Source organism: Ischnura elegans, chromosome X (genome assembly GCF_921293095.1).
Source record: "Ischnura elegans chromosome X, ioIscEleg1.1, whole genome shotgun sequence".
NCBI lineage: Eukaryota > Metazoa > Arthropoda > Insecta > Odonata > Coenagrionidae > Ischnura > Ischnura elegans.
The window spans coordinates 71,757,201-71,778,173 of NC_060259.1; the positions used below are offsets into that span (position 1 = coordinate 71,757,201).

The window sequence follows — 20,973 nt, forward strand, 5'->3', positions numbered from 1 at the left end:
TTCATTTAACATCTCTTTCTTCGACCGTGATTTATCCTAATGCATTTCTCAATTCTTATGACGTGATGAATGATAAAATGCAGCCATTTATCAGGAATGTCTGACTATGCAAAACTGCAGCCAATGAGAAGCCCCAATTTTCCCCACCCCTAGCTCCTCACCTTCTGTTGCCTCTGGAGTGCCCACTGCGCACTAATTTCGCGAGTGGGCAATTGTTGCTATTGCACCAGTTATCATGATGAAGAAATGAGTCTTATCCAATTCCAACTTTATCTAAAGCAGTACTGCATGTACTCCATAAACTCGACGTCAATGCTTCGGAGTACGTGCGTATTTGACTATAACTGCTGCGGGAGCAGACGATGCTCTGAATCTCCTCGCAAAGCTTAGCTTAAAATACTTGATCTCGGCACGAAAGCAGACGTCATTATACAATTTTTTAAAGGAAATTTCAACTGTATAATATAAAATCTTCTTGTAATTACGTCGTAATCTTAAAATCTTGCATGTTATTAATCGATATAACAATTGATATGGTTTTATTCCAGAAGCGATTGTGTACGGCTGTCGCTGTAATTTAAGGTTAATATAATTTTGTCCAATTTTTATGATGTTTAAAAATAACCAGTTGACATACTCAGGGTTGTTATATTTTCCGAGTATGCTGTGAGAAAGAAGAAATGACTTAGTTTACTTGTCCTCTTTCTATAAATATATATAGGATAAATCACGGGAGATAGACGCCGTTTTCATGTAATTGTCTTCGGGAAATCTATGAAACATGGTGATTTTTATTCACATGGTATTTTTTCAATGTAGCACTCATTTTCTTGATTTTAAAGGTGAAAAGAGTTCAGGAAGGCGATCCTACGGGAACTACCGTTAGTAGTTGTAATTATGACGACTTTTTCACAGATTGCAATTACCCGGACTGCTATTATTTACTTTCCTCGTTAGCACGTTTTCCTGGTTTGTACGTTCATTTTTTGTGGTCCCTTCAAAAACGTACTAAACAAGTTCCACTGTATATGCTAAAAGCATGAATTGTTCGCTCAAGACCTGTAAGTTTTTGGCTATCTGGCTAATTAAGACCTATCTATCTTCAAACTTGACTTAAACCTCAATCTATCCTCTTCGACGAAAACCTCTGACTTTTCCTACACTTCTCTTATAATGTCCTTGGACAGCACATGCAAATATGTATAGCCTTGTCTTTTATTCCAGATGAGTGCTCATTTGATTCTCCATCGACTACCCTCACTTGTGCAATTTGAGCCTTATACAGATTGCGTAGAAGACTTTTGCCCTTTCAATCCACACCTATGTTCTTAAGAATTACCATTGCCATGACATAATTTGCTATGTCAAAAAAATCGTCAAAATCCACAAAGTATGCATTTCTAGTTATACTCTTGGTTCCTTTCCACTGAAATCCTCATTACCACCATCACATCCCTTGTTTGCAATTCATGGGGGCTGAACTTCGCTTTCCCCTCGACTTTATTTGATGCATATTTTTTCTTGTTGGTTGCCATTGCAAATTGTAGCTAGCTGAAGTGCGTATTGAATTGGATGGATTATTCTCATAGCACTTTTTGACAAAAATGCTTTCACTTGATGTAGTAACTCATGAGAATTTCATTTCTGTTTTTTTTGATAATGTTGAAATTGTCTCACTCTCTTCAAAGTGCAACTTTTCCTCAAATAATGTTAAATTATATGTACGCTCTCTTTAAAGCCTGAGGGCCAATGTGGCTGCCAAGAACCTATCCAGTGAGACTGAGATTGCTGCGAGGAGTGAGCCAAGGGAGCCACCTGCAGAATCCTTGGCAAGTGGGTCTGTGCCTCCCTCCACGGATCCTCAGGGCAGCAGTCAACCAGGGCAGGGGTCATCGGGGAAGCCCTTTTCGTGTGACGTGTGCAGCAAATCTTTCATGAGGAGGAGTAATCTCAATGCCCACATGGGCATCCACACTCAGGTATTAACAAGTATACAAGACTCAGTACACATGCCATGCACGCCAACTCCCCAATGAAGGCTGTTATATACACACCCATAAAAAGCTACTTTTGAAGACTATATTGATGTTGCCAATTGTGAGTTTTCTGATAACTCTATAGAGTTCAATTTTCATAGATCATTGGAGGACAAATGAATGAGTAAGGTGAATCCATAAATTATTTTGTTTAACGCTAGAATGACTGGGGGCGGTCAATTGACTGTTCGCGTTTTTATTTTGTGCACCATTTCGTTATTTTCCAATCAATATTGCTGAGATTTTTTGACTATTAATATTTTTGAAGAAGTAACCTGAAAGTTAAGTTTGTTTTGGGAAAAAAATTCATGTCCCGAGAAATGTCAGCTTTTATCTAGAATGACCGCGAGCAGTTAATTGACAGTTTTTGTATTTTATACTGTAATTTAGCTCTGTTTGCGTATTCTTGGTGTCAATATCTTCAAATATCATAGCGTGCACTGTACCACACACGAATACTACTCAAGTTTGGCTCTCATGTCTTTATAACAGTTTTTACATGCGGTTTTACAGTTTATGTGAAGGAGAGACACATAAGCAAAACCATGGTATGTTGCTACTAAGATTCGCTACTAAGCCTACTAGGCATTTTGTGGGCAGTGATGAACATTCATTTATCTGAAATTCATGGTTGCGTTCGTGCGTAGCTGCTGTCATATCCAAGCCACGGGCTGCCACACCCCCGCTTCTCCTGCGCACCATGTTGCCTGCGGGGCTGCCCGTGAGCTCACGGGGAATACCCTCCCTTTCGGCAGTGTTACCACTGTGCTACAACTTTTCGGCGGTGTTACAACTTGCATGCCGGTGACTGTCTCGAAATAGATGCTGCAGTCACCCATTCCTGTAGTTCAGGAGGGCTTTCAGAGTCTCATAGGAATGGTGGCATCAGAAATGGATTCATTCCAAGTTGATCGAGAACCTATCCTACGCTCATCTTCCGTGCGTTTCACACATACTATCGGAAGGTGTTCCGCTTTTGGTATGACGTCAATAGTCATCCTAAATGGGAAACGATAAAACGTCACAATTTTCAAGAGACAAGTGAGCAGCGAAAACAATGGAAGCGAGAGGTATCATACATAAGTGCTAATTAGATTGTCACATAATTGACGTTATTGCGGGGTAAAATTATTTTAGAATTGTCCTTTGGTAGTTTTTTTATTGTAATCCCCTGTCTTTTTGTGCAAATTATGGGAATGAAGGTAAATTTTAAACGAGTTTGTTCTTTCATTCTCTTGAGAGCACGGTTGATTGTTAAGGTCATACTACATAATAACTAAAATACAGGTAGTCGTGAAATCCATCCTTTTTTCCAACAACTTATGGTTTACTTACTCAATGGTTTAACCAAATTGTATATTTTCATTGTGTATCTCATTTCTACATGAATATTGACCTTCTTCAATAATATTATGGCCTTCATGGTATGCCGTAAACATCCTACAAATTTTCCGTAAAAGTGGAGGTATGCTGGAAGGAAACACAGTGATTAAATTAGGTTGAATGGTGTCCATATTATCAATAGCTCGAGTATGTAGGTTAAAATAACAAAAATAATGTGGTTAGATTGTTATCTGTTTTGCACGAACTCTGTTATTTTTATAACACCATTTTATTTCGTATGAAAATGACAAACAGTTACTATTGTTGCACCTTTTAGTATATCTTCTAAATTATATTTCAGTGTGCGAAAATTCAACAGAAAAAAAAACAATTGCCTTGTTCGAGAATCAAACACTTATCAGTTACTTCACGAACTAGTGCTTTAACCAATTGCGCCACCGACGCTTCTTATTGGAGAGCAGAAATTTGTGGATTATAGATGAAAAGATGGTGTTAGGGTGACTCCGTATAGTTTTTATCTTGGCTATTCCTGTTGTGCTTGAACTAATATTTCATGCACAAAAGTTAAGAAAAAGACTTCGCTGTTCCACAAAATAAAATATATTTGCGACCGGTTTCGATACAGCGTATCATCATCTCGCTGTATCGAAACCGGTCGCAAATATATTTTATTTTGTGGAACAGCGAAGTCTTTTTCTTAACCTTTGTGTATGATGAAGGAGTTCCACCATGTTACGCCAACCATCATCGCATTTCTAATATTTCATGTTAAAACTAATATTTAGGATGTAAACCATTGGAATAAACTGTACTAGTTACATTACCACTAATATAACTTTGGCATGAATATTGGGGTATTACAATCTGCTGCAACATGGTAATTTTGCTACAGATTGTAATACCCACTTTCGGCGAAGTATGACCGTTTTCTTAAAAATCTGGGTGGCATTAGTGACTACAGGCGGTCCTCGACTTTCGTACACTCGACTTTCGTACAATTCGCACTTTCGTACGTTCAAAATTGACACCTTTTACTTGACTTTCGTACACTAAATTCGGACTTTCGGACATTGGTCTGTAATTTTTTTAAAATTCCCGCGATGTTTATTGCGCATCCCAACATTCAGTTGTTTCAAATGGCAGTATATGTGAACAATACGAACGTATATAATGAAGGGAATTGTTGGTAGTTGACTCTAATCTAGGTGATTTATTTGGGAGAGGGACTGCCTGCTATAGGCTCCTTTATCAAGAGAAGAAGAAGGCCTTCATTGAAGATATTTTTCAAAAGAAGTTGACTAGACATCATGAAGTAGCTTTCAATAAAACTAGTAAGATCTTTCTAATTGTGTTTTTTTGTTTGAGTGCTGTTTAATTCATGTACACCTTCAGCAACGATATTGCACGAAATATCACCCGAATTCCGTTCGTCTTTTGTCTTTTTTGAATAACATGCGAAATATACGCGATCACGAATGTCACCTGCCAAATGTCGAATTTTGGTGTAAAAATTAAAAGTTATCCAGAGTGCGGGTTCAACAACTACATTTTGTTATGCTTCTTGATATGTCTTTTTATTTATAATGGACGTAATAAGTGGAATATCAACTTAAACGCCAAGAGGAAGTTTCAATCGATAGCCAACGGAGTTCTTGTTTTTTAAACTTTTATTTGCATTTTCTGTGTATTTTCGAAAGAAATTAGATGATTTGAGGAGTTTTATTAACATATTATTAAAATTAAGTCAATTTAAATGAATTCCGTGGAAAAAAAGGTTTTAGTACTTATATTCCACTCTTTAGGAACGTAACCCCTAAATAGTATGGAAGTCCATGGTTCGACTTTCGTACATTCGACTTTCGTACAAGTTTTCGGGAACGCATTGTGTACGAAAGTCAGGGACCGCCTGTATAGCTGCACTTCATACCAAAATTGGCCCATTGCAAAACATATGAATGGAATATTGTGAAGCAAAGTATGTGAGGTCCGAATAAAAGTTGGAAAATGTATGTGTTTATATAGCATAATTCATAATAATGATCAGTTGAAAAGGGAAGTGGTGTGCTATGCTTGCATAAGTAAAAAAAATGACAATACATATATAAGTTTGCTAAAATAGAAATTTAGTATTATATTTGGCAATTTTATCACAAGTTCATCATCAATGAGCCACCACCCACTTATTTCAAGCTTTTCTACCAAATTGATTTTAGAAGGCATAGCCTGATTACATTTTTAAAAGAAAACTCACTTAGGGTGCTAGTCTGAATTACAACCAAGATTTTCACCAAGATTGCAGAAAAAGTCTTAATGCTCAGGACTATTACCTCCCAGTCGCAATTTTATAATCTGAATTACTGCTGAAACTCCACCAGAAGTTGTAATTCTCTAGATATTCAGAGGTGAGGTTGCTGTTTGCTATTCTGGATGGACCAGGGTATGACTAATTTGGCAGGGTTTTAATTAATTGCACGATTGAAGAACCAGGCAATCTATTGTGACCACGAAAAACATGTGCATAGCTACAAACAATTGTGTTACACAGCTTGTATTAACAAAATTACCCAAACAAAGTATAAAATAATGGCTAAAATGAAAAGAAATCAATGTGATTATGTTTAAAGAGCTGTAAAAAACGTGCTCGGCCATTAGCCCAGCCACTGGACTCGATCAGACCCGTGCTGGGCCGCCGGGACACTGGGACGAATCCTGGTGTGCCCTCCAGCCTGCAAATCTTTGGTGCCCTCCTGTTTGAAAACTGACAAATTTTACAGTGAGAATACCAACATTGAGCTGTTAACTTGATTTCAATGATGTATCATTAAAAAGCATAATCAACGCCATCTTGAGTAAACAAAACAATAATTAAAATTAATATAATTCATACTGGATCATTCCAGTAGTCCTCCCCCTGTATAGTGCTGATGCCCTCTGGCCATGGCCATCCACCGCCCTAAGAAGGGGTCCAACATGCGCCTGGACTCTACCCTCTAATCCTTTCTTAGCACGACTCCATGGTCAACACATTTCATTCACTGTGTTTTTAAAAGTAAACATTGTTTATAATTTTCAGTAATTTACACTTATATAAGAGAAATTAATATTTTGTTTAAGCATTCTACAATTTTAAACAGATTTCTAGAGTGGATGATTACAAAATAACGACAATAATATTTCTATTATAACATATTTTTCATAAAATATGACAACACCAGGTGCTAGGGCTTTCACACCCAAAGTGTGTTAATATTAATGCCAAAATTTTGTTTATAAATTGCTTATGCTCTGAACAAAGCAAGGAATTCATTTCAAAGTATAAAAACAAGGAATATGCAACATATTTTTCTCAGCAAAAATCATTGACAATCCAACCAGTTCCCCACAGATTCCTGCTGTGAGGAGGATTGTAAATGAGTCGGAGAGTTGGACCCATTGGCCAAGGAGTGGCACTAAGGTCTTGTTAAGCTGAGTCTCAGGTTGGGCCTGAATACCTCCTATGATTGCTACCTCAGTGGTCACTTCCTTTTCCTTTCATTGGCTATAGCTGACATTCGTTCATTTGCGTTGAAATTTCATATTGGCCATAGCCAACCTTTGGTCATTTGCTTGTGAAAATGTTCTTCAGCTATAGCCATCAAATGGGTAGTTTCCTTCATCAAAGAAAGCGAAAGGCATTGATTGCGATTTGTTACCCACCATTAGTGCATTGATAATATACAAATTATTTGGTTTTAGAAATACCGGTTTAGATGAATGACAATGGTTTAGACAAATACCAATGCATGCATGAGACTCAAACTTCAGGGAAACATCTCTTAATAATCACTTATTAAAACTGCCTATGGTCGGAAAGTTTCCTTCGTTTGATAAGGTATTCATATTAATAATCCTTATTTAAGCCAAGCACCACCAGCTAGCAGGGTATTCTGCTACCTGCTAGCATCCTGCGTCGTATCAGCACTCAATGCCTCGCCCCAAGGTCACCTCACATGCCGACAACCAGAAATACGTCACACGGACTTTTCCCAGCATTCACACTTAGCCGTCACGTTTTCGCGCACTTGAAAATTTCCACTTTTCATTTAATCGCAAAAAATAGATATGTATCATCATTTAAAAATCTAAAAGCGAGAAATTCGTACTCCGGAAGTAAAAATCTTTCGATTTAGGCAATAAAAAAATAATAAGGAAACAACCCTATTGGGGCAAAATGGTAAATATGCAGAGTGCAAGCTTAAAGCTTTAATAACCGTGTGTAAATGATAATGGTTAATGCAAGGGATTGCTAGGGATAGCAAACTATTTCCACAATGCATTCATATTAACTACACTATTTTATTGTAACATGTTATGTGCAACAAAACGAGCCTCAATGTGGGCTCTCAGATCAATTCTTCAATTTTTCCAAGCTTGCATTAGCAAGCTGACGCATGTTCTTGCCAAAGAAAATAAGTTTTCTTGCGTTCCCTATGATTGCATTCCACATAACATTGATTTAGTTTATGATCCATTTCATCATCCATTGCTTTTAGCAACAATTTATTACATTCCTGTGAGGAATATTCCATCAGTTTTTTGTCGCTCTTATTATGATGATCCTTAAACTGACATTATTATTTTTTATAAGGGAAAGGTTTTCAGAAAGTGTGATTACTGGCTTTAGATGCTGGTTTTATGAAAGGAAGTTCAAATTAACTGGACTTCGTGGCTTCAGAAACACTGCAAAATGTCATATGTGATGTTATATAGAACTGCAATGTGATGCTAGTGGTGCACTGTAGGTTCCTGGGTTTGAATCTGAGATGAAATCTTTGGAGATCCCTACTATTCCTTGTGGTGCACGGTGGCCCAGGGAAAGGAACTGGTTTCCCAAACATGACTGTGTTGAATTCATGTGCCTGTAGGTTAGTCAGGAGTGAGCTCTACTCTCACCTTGGTTGGGCAATATTTAGAATTCAGTATGAGAACACAATGATTATTGGATATTGATAATTGGCAATTACAATACCTAATATCGGGACAATATGTAGCTATTATAATAATGATCCAGATAAAAAAGCACCTCCTGATTAAATATATGTACTGATGTATTGCTTGAGTAAAATATCGCCTCCCAGTAAAATATCACGATATATAATTTTTAGCTGGAAAGATATATATTTTTACCAGAGAAAGCTGGTGACAATTTTTATGGGGTAATGCATTACAAAATAATGTGATGATATTTATTGATACATTTTTATCTAGTGTGATGTGTAATTTTTCTGATTGGGTGATAAATCACAATTTTTACTGGACTAGCATTTGTAATCACCAATGGTCAAAATTCAATTTCAGAATCCCAGTACATATATTAAATAATTGTGATGTATACCGATATTTCTACTTATATATCACCCAGACCTGTCCTCACTGACCCAAACCAATCTTTGGGTTGAAACGTTGAACATGCAACCTCTCCCCTCCTCTTGTGCAGGTGAAACCTCATAGCTGTGACATTTGTGGCAAGAGTTTTGTTGTGCGCTGGGACCTGACACTCCACCAACGGATCCACGCTGGCCTCTTTGCGTGTGAGTTTTGTGGCAAGGCATTCTCTGTGAAGGGGAAGCTGGAGAGGCACCGCCGGGTCCATACTGGTGAGCGGCCCTTTTCCTGTGATGTCTGCTCCAAGGCATTTGGGGACAAGCGCAACCTGGAGGCACACAGGCGCTGCCACACTGGGGAGCGGCCCTTTGTCTGCCTCGTGTGTGGGCGCAGCTTCCGTGTCAACTCACACCTATCAGATCATCGGCGGGTGCACTCGCAGGTGGGATTTGTGATATGTTGTTGCTGAATGTGTGCATACCATCAAACTATGTATAAAGTTAACCCTTTCGCTGCTGTTCAATCTCCGAACACCTTCTCCTCACATGGGGCGAAAAGGTTCAAATGCGTTTTGTGGGCCCATGGAGCAGATACTTCAATAATGGGCGTGGTACACCCTCCAAAGGGTCGCTAATCTGGGACCCTATCCTCAACGAGCTCACCCTCGCAGGGCCATCTCATCGACCCTCCCAGCTTGGGTATGATGATTGGGGGCCTCCCTCCCGATTGATTGATGACCTCCCTCCCGAAATGATTGGGGACCTCCCTCCCGAAAAGTGACCACTCTGACTGCAATTTGAAAATCAACCAATCAATCCGATCATCAAAAAATGATTGTTGGCATCGCACTCCTGCCAATGAAGCAAGCGATTTTGTTAACTTTGCTAAAAACGTGGCTGCGGACCACCGGAAAATGGCCATTTTAGCAAAGTTAACAAAATCTTTATTTTTCATCGCAGAAACACGTTTCAAAGACATACTTGATTGCTTGATTGGCAGGAATGCGATGAAAACAATCATTTTTTGATGATCGGAGTGATTGATCGATTTTCAAATTGCAGTCAGAGCAGTCACTTTTCGGGAGGGAGGCCACCCACTGGTAGGGTCGATGAGACGGTCCTGAGTGGGTGAGCTCGTCGAGGAAAGGGTCGTGGATTAGGGACCCTTCGAAGTGCTTTTGTGAAAGTGCATGGCAGGGAGGAAGAAAAAGTACGTTCACAGCAGTGAAAGGGTTAATCATTAGGCTGCGGGAGTTCTCAATTTTAGCTGCCACCCAATGCAGAAAAGCATGAGGTACCCCCTGCCTAGTGGGCTGTTCTGGTACTTTAGCCCTTTAGCGATCCTTATAGTGAGGGAAAATGCCCAAGTGCAAGATATCCAGGTAGCAATAAAATTTTTGGGTACATGCTGCAGTCAGCGTGCAAAACAAAAACGTTCCCGCACTCTAAGGGCTGAAATAACTTTTTCCCTACTAAAGACGTAAATATGCGTCTGGACATTTCTTGACCCAGGAGACAAAAGCCGCAAATTAACGTCAGAGATTTTCCTATGGAGGTGGACGAATGCTGAAAATATACGTTTCCTAGCTCTCCCCCTTTTATGACAGTTGCGGGTGTGCGATGTCTTTGTTTCGGGACCCAACACTGCAGGGCTTAGGCAGTACCCTTGAAATTCGGGAGCAGGTACCCAGACCCCTTGTCTTATATTACCCCTCTTAGCCAGTCATTTTGCGAAACAAATATTTTTTCCTATCTCAAAAAATATAAACCAAGAATTGAATTATTTGCAGGGTTCCCACTCAACCTTGAAAACCTTAAAACCGTGAATAAGCCGTGAATTTCGTATACCGTGAAAAAACATGGAAAAAGCCCTGAATCCTGTACCAAACTTAAGCCTGTACCAAAGCCGGAAGAGTGGTAACAAAAGTTTATTGACACTTGCAAAAATTCAGACACTTCTTAACTCCCTGACACCCTGGTCCCTCTATTTTCCCACTCACAACCTTTAGTCGGAGCTGAATTTTGCGAACGATATGTGACGCCAGGAGAGATAGCACTTTCATTGCTGCGCTTGCATTCACGGCATCTGTCGCGTTTGTTAAATTTTTAGTTAACCTGCGGCCGATGATTGTTAAGTAGTCAATATTTCTGCCTAAAATGGTTTATCTACAAGCCGTGAATTCGAAGACATTTAGACTGTGAAAACCTGGAAAAAACCGTGAATTTTATAATTTAGATTGAGTGGGAACCCTGATTTGTCTTTTGAGCAGCGTTTACAAATTTTAAATGAAATTCTACGATAAATATTAACTTATATCTTGATTTCAGTATAAACATCAACATGGAAATTGTTGCTGCATGAAATGCGTTAATATTGACGGTAGAGCTTCATTCAAAATTTGACAATTCTCAGATTAAAACGAGGAATTCAATTCGAAGTCTGCAATTTACGTTGAAGCAGCAATTATTCATATAGCTAATTCATGTAAACAAAGCATGATTGACCGCGAACCAATGGCGCTGGTAGGGTTATAAAGCCCAAAAGGAGCAAGCCCAACTACCCACGGAGTACGAGATAATGCAGAGTCCCCGCTAGGAAGGGTCGAAAAAGGTTGGTGCTGGGAGCAGTGGCGGCTTGCTCATGAGGACTCTCGGACGCCGCCCCTCCCAAATATTTGAAAAATTAAAAAAAATAAATATCCATCAATTTATTATTATACATCTAATTAATCAGAGCATTTTTCCAGTCGCATGCATCGAAAGTGTAGGAAAAACACGAAAAGATATAGCGCGAGAAGTTTGTATTTGTAGCCGTGGGGCGCTGGCCAGAACGTCCCAATCCATCCCCATGCAGTTATATGGAGAGTGGTGGGGGCCGCTGGTGCTATGACGCGTCTAACGTTGTGCCTAATGGAAGTCTTGGGACGTCGTCCGAGAATGCGCAGAGCGACGAGTGAGTTGACATCGCTGCGCAGCCCGGTGGGCGTATAATCTGGCATCTACTTGGTGCTGCCACAGAAAAGGGATCTACGGAATCAGAATGGTCACTGTACTGGGTGTAGTTGTACGATTTTAATTTTTAATTACTGGTAGGTATTGCTACAGAAAATAAATTATCCCATTATGCTTGCGTTTTTGGGTGTTTGAATTCCGGATCACATAAAATCCAACCAGTTAAAGGCCGTATTGACGTAGGAAAACTATTCTCGAGTATTTGCCACAGTTCTGTTATGATTACGAATTTCAAGAACCTTGGGGAAACTAATATTATAATATTTAGGCCTCAACAATGTATTCATATCTTCCCGACGATTAGAAATGCGGAACCTATTTTTCAGATAAATTTATCAAAAGACCTGCAGTATTGGGAAAAATCAGTTAACATTCCCCACTGATTTATAATTTAAGAAATAGGTGTGTGCATGATAGGGTGAAGGATTGAACATGATTTAACCCGTAAAACGTGACTTTAAATAGAGTCATTCAATGAATGTCAAGAAGTGCCGCATACAATGCACCTTGTGTGTGTAGGCTCATCATTTTTCTAGCCGTCCTTGTTCTATTAGTTCACGTTCACCTAATAGGGTAGTTTCCTTCATCAAAGAAAACGAAAGGCATTGATTGCGATTCGTTACCCACCATTACTGTATTCATAGTATACAAATTATTTCGTTTTAGAAATACCGGTTTATACGAATGGCAATGGTCCATTTTTATCCTCATTTGAAAAGGGCCAGATTGGCGCCCATGCGATGCCACTCCACGTGACATCACAGGGACCTAGTTTCTATACGAGAAGATAGGAGTTTTACATCATCTGAGATTACGAATGCATGCATGAGACTCAAACTTCAGGGAAACATCTCTTAATAATCACCTATTAAAACTGCCTATTGTCGGAAAGTTTCCTTCGTTTGATAAGGTATTCGTATAAATAATCCTTATTTAAGTCAAGCGCCACCAGCTAGCAGGGTACTCTGCTACCTGCTAGCATCCTGCATCGTATCAGCACTCAACTCGCCTCAAGGTCACCTCACAGGGCGGCAGCGGGAACCAGAAATATGCCACACGGAGAGATTTCCCGGCATTCATACTTACGCGTCGCGTTTTCGCGCGCTTGAAAATTTTCACAAAAGACTCTCGGAAAGAATGGAGTGAAATGAGTTCAGACATCATTTTTGAGGAGTTAACTGTGCGTAATTGCCGATTAAGAAGTTTCTTAGTGCTGTGTGTACATTCAAGAAGACAATTTTAATTAATCAACAGTGCTCGTTTTTGTTTTAGGGAAATATAGGGAAAAATTGTCCCAATTCTGTGTCCCAGCACCTTGTTATTTTTGGTCGTATTTTTCGTCGGCCTATTTTGTGTCGTCCCTTGTTTATTTATGGACTAGTGCCCTTGCCATGTGTTCAATTGGAAATAAATTGTTGTCCGGCGCTGATTTCAACAAACGTGTATTTGATCACTTTGCTGGACAAAAGGAAAGAAGGATGGACTTCTGCAATATAACTAAAGGAATGTGAGTATTTCAGATTTTGTTAAAAATGTGTGAGAAATGTTTAATTATTGATTTTAAATCATATTGTATTCAAGAAGCAACACAAACACCGCAATCAAAGTTTACATCTGCCATAGCAAAGCGCGTGCATTCTAGTAGTGTTTGTTGCCTAGTGGAAGTCAGTGACACTCCCCTCCCTCCGCAGGTGTTACAAGTGTCATTGCTACCTAAATCATTGCAAATGTTGAATAGATTTGACAAATAACGCATTATGATTGCAAAACGAACAACAGAAGTGTATTGCGGGCATATCCGCTCAAAGAATGTAGGTGCTAAAACCTAAAGTTACGTATTTCCGTTTGTATTTGCAAAATATCGCTGCAAATATATTTTTGTTCTTCAAGATCATTGATCAGTATAATCTAAGGTCCGGACTAAGCCGATCCGTATGACCGAGAATCTACTGCATTAAGTATTTATTAATCAAGCTTTATAAGGAAAACTAGGTATTTTTGTTGAAAAAAACGGAACATATGGCATTACAAAATTTAATTCCTAGATTGCCGTAAAAACTTAAAAAGTATGAGATTATCTGCGACACCCTCCTTCACGAATGTCCTGCAATAATGCTCCATATGAAAGGGATGGAAGAATCTCTTGGGGCTCAGTACAGCAGTCACGCTAAGGCGACAACTTCACCGTCTCGAAAAGGTTAAATTATAAAGGATGGGTTGATCTCACCACTTGGCAATACTGATTCCTGTTCTTTTCCTACCTTTGGTTCTTTACCTCAGCACTCAGTTTTGATCCTTAATTATGTGATTCATTTTGATTGTATAATGCTAATGAGCTGTTGACGATTTGGATTGATGTGCTATATGAACTGCCAAGAATAACATATCAAGTTATCTCATAGCTGATTGGATCCATAGTATTTATCTATGTATTTAAAAAATGTTTAATAAATTATACTTGAGCAAAGGTCCAAAATTAATATTTCAGCAAATTATTCCAGTACCATTTCTTTTTGGTTTTAGTTCTGATTCTAGTTCTAAGCTCAAAAACCAGTGGAACGGAGAACTAAAGAACCAAACTGACCTATCTCTATCAAATATTTTAATGTTACAAAACCCATGTACTAGGTCACCGTTGGCACAATCAGGCTATTTATACTAACCAACATGTGATTTCCCTTTCAACTAAGCAAGCTTCCCAACTCCAATGGCAGCAAGTGAATAATTTTGATGAATGTGATAAAGAATGCCAGAGACAGTAGTTCATTTACTCAATGCCTGTACGGTGCTTGTAATCTTGGTAACTTTGGTGCTCTGTAATCTTCCTAACTTCTCATGAGACATGGGGAAAGAGTTCCTCTTACCTCTCTTAATGGGAGTTTTACTTCCTTGTGCAGGCTACATGTGTGCAAGGTTAAGAAGGAAAACACAAATGGTCGTGATGATGAAAAGATTTTTTCATAGTTTCATTCAAATTGAGAATATTGAATTGAGATACATTTATGTAGATGTTGAAAAGGGTATACTCTACATATCCTTGAAATTTGAAGAAGAGGATACATCTACGTACTCATGAAGTTTGAAACAATTAGTGCTTCATGAATACAGGCCAGTTGAGTGGGAGTGATGTATCCTGTTAAGAGACAGTATGGTATAATTATTGTTTTCATGGTCTTTTGTTTACACAGGAGAAGCCATTTACCTGCCACATTTGTGGTAAGAGCTTCAAGTGGAAGACTAACTTGAACATCCATCTGCGGCTTCATGCTGGCGAGCGCTTTCCATGTAATGTCTGTGGGCGGGAGTTTTCGCGTCGAGCAGACCTTCAAAAACACTCTCGAGGACATTCAGGCGAGCGGCCCTTCCACTGTGACATCTGTGACAAGAGGTGAGATTTTTATTTATTATTGTATGGATTGCATGAATTATGAGAGACTTCTCTTGTTGATATGTAGTTGAAGACTACTTTGTAAAGAATTTTTAGTCTAGTCAGTGTGCATTGCAGTGATTGTGCAGTTCTATTTAGCTACCTCTTAGCAGTATCAGTGGTGATTTATTTTTTTGGTATGTACATGGCAAAGAAAGAGAACGAAAATGATCGTGATGGCAAAAGTTCAATTTTTTTGTAGTTTGATGAGAATTGGCTTTGTAGAAATAGCAAATATCCGTTCACTCTCAATTTCTTATTCTTCATCAATTATTGGGAACTGATTGATGAGAAAAAAGTCATGGGAATGAGCTGCTGGACTGACTGCCAGGTTTGGGATCCCCTGGCCTCTCTCCCTTACAGGTGTAATCATAAAAGTTGTTTGGTTTTAGGTGCGGAATGTTGGGAATAACTTACAGAAACACTTTGTATTATTTGGGCAACCAAAGAATCACCTCTCCAATATCATTGATGGTGATAAAGTAGTCATGTGTTATGGTATTCATATTTTGTCCTTTTGACAGGTAACCTAAAGATAAAGAACTCCCAAAAATGTTTAAAATTGTTTACCAAATGTTATTATCATTTGCTTCATTTTCCTCACTATATCCCTTTTACACTTGGAGTGGGATGTGGAAAGGCTGTTTTCAGTAAGTTTGTCAAATCTCATATTTTAAATTATATTTCCAGTATTTTATTTTATAGATTTTCCCAATATTGCAAGTATGTACAGGGCTTATTACCATCTAGGTATAATTGGAATTGAGTGCTATATTTCTGAAGAAAAAGTTACGATGCAATTATTATCCTTAAAAAAAGTTGTGCATTTAATTGGGCAGTGGCAGTTTTTGTGCGCCCAATAAAGGTCGATATAGTAGGTTGCTAGCTGTAAAAGAGATGCGCAGTACATGAACCAATAGTAAAAGGCCTCTCCCCTATCCTTAGCCACTAAGTGTGCTATAGAAGGGCTTGCTTAGAGGTGAGAAATCAAGTGAGTGGTATCATGTCAATACGTAATTGGCTATTTCCTAAACATCTCATGTAATAATAATAATAATAAGATGTCTTTATTCGGGCGAGGTTGAGACTTAAAAGTCCCCTCTTCCACCTAACCCCTCAATAACGTCAATGCGAGCATGATAAAAAATGGTAGACAAATGTTTACAATACAAAGAATATACAATATGCGCTGTTTGTGAAATGTCAAAAATATAAACAACAATATGTGAAAATTTAGTGTAAAAAAGATTTCTGACTGTGGGAAAAAACATGAGGATAAGGGTGTAATATCCTTCAGCGAAAAAACCCACTGCAGGAAAATGCCCACACAAGAAGGGGGGCGTGAAAAACCTGCGAAAACCTACTGAGTGAAAGCTAATGTCATGTTACATGCAAAATACAACATAGTTCATGAAGTACATTGAATACACAAATATTGTACATGCAATTAAGATATAAAATATAACATATATATACAGGCATTCAGTGATAAATATCACATTGTCACAGGCGCTGCTCAGTGTCATGTATATTTACCTATTAGTTGTGAGGTGAAAGGTGCTTTGTGTAGCCTCCTCATAAAAGATGCCAATGATGATGAGTTCCTAGTTGAAAGGTTTAGATTATTCCATTCCCTACATGCAGTAACGGTAAATGATTTGTTGTAAATGACGGTTCGGTGATGAGGTATAACAAGATTGTGATTCCCTCTTGTGTTTGTCATATGGACAGTGTCAAGACTCCTGAACTCGCATGATAGGTAAGGGGGTGTTTTTGTGTTTAGAATTTGATATAGGAGAGAAAGAGTATGCAGCCGGCGTCGAGAGTCAAGTTTCAGCCATGACAGTTTATTAATATAATCGGTTATATGGTCCGATAATTGTAAGTTAAATATGAATCTTATGCATCTGTTCATGGAACGTTGAAGCTTAAGACTAAGTTCTTGAGAAAGGTCCTGGTAGGCAATGTCAGAATAGTCAAATAAAGGTAATATTAAAGTAGATACTAATTGCCCTTTAAGAGATGTGGGGATGACATATTAAAATTTTAATAGGGGATAAAGTGATTGATTAACAGATTTAGTGATTTTATTTACATGTGATGCCCAAGAGAGATTTTGATCATTAATTAATCCAAAGTTTCTGACTTCATCGCAAAAAGAAATAGGGGAATTGGCGATACGTAAATTTGGCACTTTATCCCTTTGCACTCTCGCTAAAATTCTTGGGTAACCAATTAGTATTGCTTGGGATATACGGACAGTTCATAACCACGACATCTTGTGACCCCAAAAATTGGTAATCAGACAGTTTGTAACTGACTATTTCTTAAACATGACAGTGAATATAAAGATCTTCCGTGAATGGAAGTGATGAAGTCATCTCATGGAGGGTATGAAAAATATTAATACTCCAACTACCAAGTGTGCTACAGTAGCTTAAACTTGTGAATGTTTTCCATCCTGTTTCCAGTGTTTAAAAATTATAAAATAAGACACATCTATTTGTACATGCGTTTATGATGTTTTTGATCCGCTGAAGCTGAATATGCAGTCATTTTTCTTAATAATTGACATTTGCTTGCGTATAACCAAATCATTTAAATCATGCTCTTTATAAATGACTTTATTCTGCTAGAGACAAGTTCGATATTATTTTTTCTATGCATTATTAACTTTGAATGTATTTGTTTACACCATGTAAAAATATAAACAATTGAGTGTTCCAGCATATAAATAAATTGAAAAAGATATCAATGAATCCTTCAGATCTGTTGAAGCTGAAATCAGTGTTATTTTTGGTTAATAAATGACGTTCACCTTTATGCTACCATATTATTACCAGAATAATAGAACCATGCACCAAAATTTTTCTAGTGGCTTTACGATCATCCCCTTATCATTCCTGCAGGGGAAATAGGTCATGTCAAAAGAATTTTAAAGTGTAGAAAGGAGTGCTGTACAGGGCCTACATTGCTTATAATAGGTAGAGAATGTGGAGTTCTTATTGAAAAAAAATGTTAATGCATTCTGCAGCTTGTGATCATGTTCATTGTTGAGTAATGACCCTCAAGAATTGTTGGTGAGTGTATGACCCTCAGTGCACAGATTAACACAAAGGTGGATGACCACTTTCCATTTTAGTCGGATGATTGACATTTATTACCAAATATCTAAAAAAATTCATAAATTTAATGACAAATTATTTTTTGCTGAAAAATTAATTGCTGTTGCTGATGGAATGTGGTGAAGGATGAATAAGTTGTTGCTTCACTGTTTGCAAGTGATGTCTGTAGATTAGTGTAAACAACACCCTCTGAATGGTCAAATTGTTTGCCATAATGCCTATTCAAACTGATGGATTTTGTTGATTGCGTTTGAAGTTGTGTTCTCTTATTGTCATCATTTGCTTGCCCTTTGTAGTTTTCTTTGTCTGTCATTGCTAAATCAAGTTATTGTACCTAGCATGTATACTTATTTATCTTCGCCTTTTGAGAATTTTCCATAAGTATTTGGCAGCACTGTGATTGTTTCATCTTTATTTGAAAGTCATCAAGAATAACTGTCCACGCTCCTTGAAACCTAAGGTGTTGGAAACCAAAAAGAGTTTGTGTTTATTTTTTGATCCTCTCATTAATATTCTTCACAAAAGTTTGTGCAACTTTTACCAAGCAAATTTTCTGTCTGTAAGCTTGGACTCATGAGAGCCAGTGGCTTCCTACTTGCTTTGTTTGCTTGATTGGTTGTTTTCTTCCTGCGAAGTTTGCTTTGAGCATGCATTTCTTTGCTAGTTTCTAATTATATAAATTAATTTCTACAAATTTCTGAAACTTTAATAATTTGTGTTTCGTTCCATAAGACATTGTTCTCTTGTTTTCTGGTCAGCAAAATCACCAAACTACTGCGAAAAATTTGTGATTCTATGAAAAGGGGAGTTATTGGTGCTTTGAAACTAACAATAAGTAATGTTCTATAAGTCCATTGCTCTCAAGCATGAACTATTTGTCTTTCTGTACGCTGGATTTTCTATTAATTTCAACTCCATTTAATGCAGTACTCGTCGCTGGGTTTTTCTGTAACCATTCTTGTTTCCAATGCTGCATCACCGTCTTGAGGTGCTGTAATAAGAGTGTTGAATGCTCTTCCAGGTTTGGCGAACGTGCATCCCTTCAGAAGCATTTAAAGTTCCACAGTGATGACAAGCCTCACACCTGTGATATATGTGGCAAGACTTTCCTCTTTCTATGGTATTTAAATGCTCATCTAAAGACTCATCATCAAAATGAGGAGCTGGAGAAGGCTTACTCTTGTGCGGGTTGTGGAAGTGTTTTCAGCAAAAAAGGGACTAGCTTAAGTCACAAGAAGTGGAGCTTGACTGATAAATCTGTGTTTTGTGATTCGTGTTTTAAAGAGGACGAGGGGAGCTCTGTAACTTCCTCTTAATATTTAATTAAATTTTATTTCTGTTCAAAAATCTACATGGTTGAACCTTTCCTTAATATATTTGAGCTTAAAACATGTTCCCTTGTTTTATTGCCTCTTTTCATGTTGCTTCACTGAAATTTGTCTTAATTGGATGGATGTTCATTTTTTTGTCGTTATGCTGGTGATCTCTATGTGTTGTCCAGTTCTCTGTCTTCATTTGGGAGTGTAAAACATTCAATATGGAGAAAAATATGGAGCCCGGTTCCTCTTTTTCTTGATACTTTTATGTTGAATCACTGATCTGTTCATGTGAGAATGAATTGGAGCATCCATTAAAAGTATTAAACTTGTTCTATGAAGAAGTTTATTTGAAGGAATCTAATTTGGCATATTTTCTTGCATGAGTTCATTTACTTGCTTGAATCAGTCTTGTTGATAGAGTTTGCTAAAAATAATCACATACATAATTTACTTGTATGCAAACTTTGATTAATTATTTTTCTTCTAATTTATTCCTATATTTCTGGTGTTATGATATTTTTTCTCTGACCATCCGCAATATTTTCTATTTCCTTTGTACCTATATCTCTCCTTCACTCCTCTTTGTGTAAGAGTGAATAATCACCTCTGGAGGTTAAGTTGATATGTTGGCTACAACGTTCTCTATGATCAAATGAGTAAACTTGAGAATGTGTTATAATCCTTTAACTTTAACTTATTGTTATGGTATGTCATTGAAGTATGGTGGTAAAAAGTTTTTGTGTGAACTGGGAAAAAACTTGTTAGGTTCCTCTCCATCCTTATTGTATTCCATACTGTTCTTCCAATATCAGCCTACCCACTCTGGTGGTGAAAATAGCCGTGGCTTATGATCACCTCTCTTAGTAGCCAACTCGAGAAAATGATGTTCTGGCTGGTCAGTGAAATTTCATTTATGGCTTTATAGTGGCAGATTAAGAGGAGGTGGCCGCCCCCTCCCCTCTGTTTATACAAAAATTAGAAATATGCCAACCTGTTACGTGGCTGTCCAATGATATTTCATATTTTACCATGCTAAAAAACAATTTTTATAAATTATCGATGGACATAGAAAAGCCACTTGTATACCCAAATTAGACCATTGTCTAATATAACCATGTGCTGGGTTATTGCTGAAAGGTAATATAACTACCAAGGTGGCTCAGAAATTAATGAGCTGTTCCCCCACAAAACAACAACCTTAATTCTCCCCTGGTCAAAAGGACTGCATTTAATAGGCAAATATGGGTCCTGGCTTGTGATGGTTGAAGCATTTGCTTCTTAACTGGCATTTGCGTCTTTTAGATTGCAGGTGAGTTCAGGATTTTTTGAATTGTAACGGTATTTACA

General features: G+C 37.9%; 1 protein-coding gene across 3 annotated transcripts in view; it reads left to right on the forward strand.

The window, feature by feature from the left end:
* The window catches only part of LOC124171020 (xaa-Pro aminopeptidase ApepP-like), an 83,061-nt gene that overhangs the window by 11,830 nt on the left and 50,258 nt on the right, over positions 1 to 20,973 (forward strand). The window contains exons 6-9 of one of the 3 annotated variants that reach the window (XM_046550152.1): positions 1,739 to 1,979; positions 8,857 to 9,186; positions 14,944 to 15,143; positions 19,329 to 19,967. In XM_046550152.1, the coding sequence (XP_046406108.1) occupies positions 1,739 to 1,979; positions 8,857 to 9,186; positions 14,944 to 15,143; positions 19,329 to 19,623 (1,066 nt within the window). In that variant the 3' untranslated portion in view covers positions 19,624 to 19,967. Of the gene's footprint in view, positions 1 to 1,738; positions 1,980 to 8,856; positions 9,187 to 14,943; positions 15,144 to 19,328; positions 19,968 to 20,973 lie in introns of those variants that run through there. The other 2 variants (XM_046550154.1, XM_046550155.1) reach the window with 2 other exon arrangements.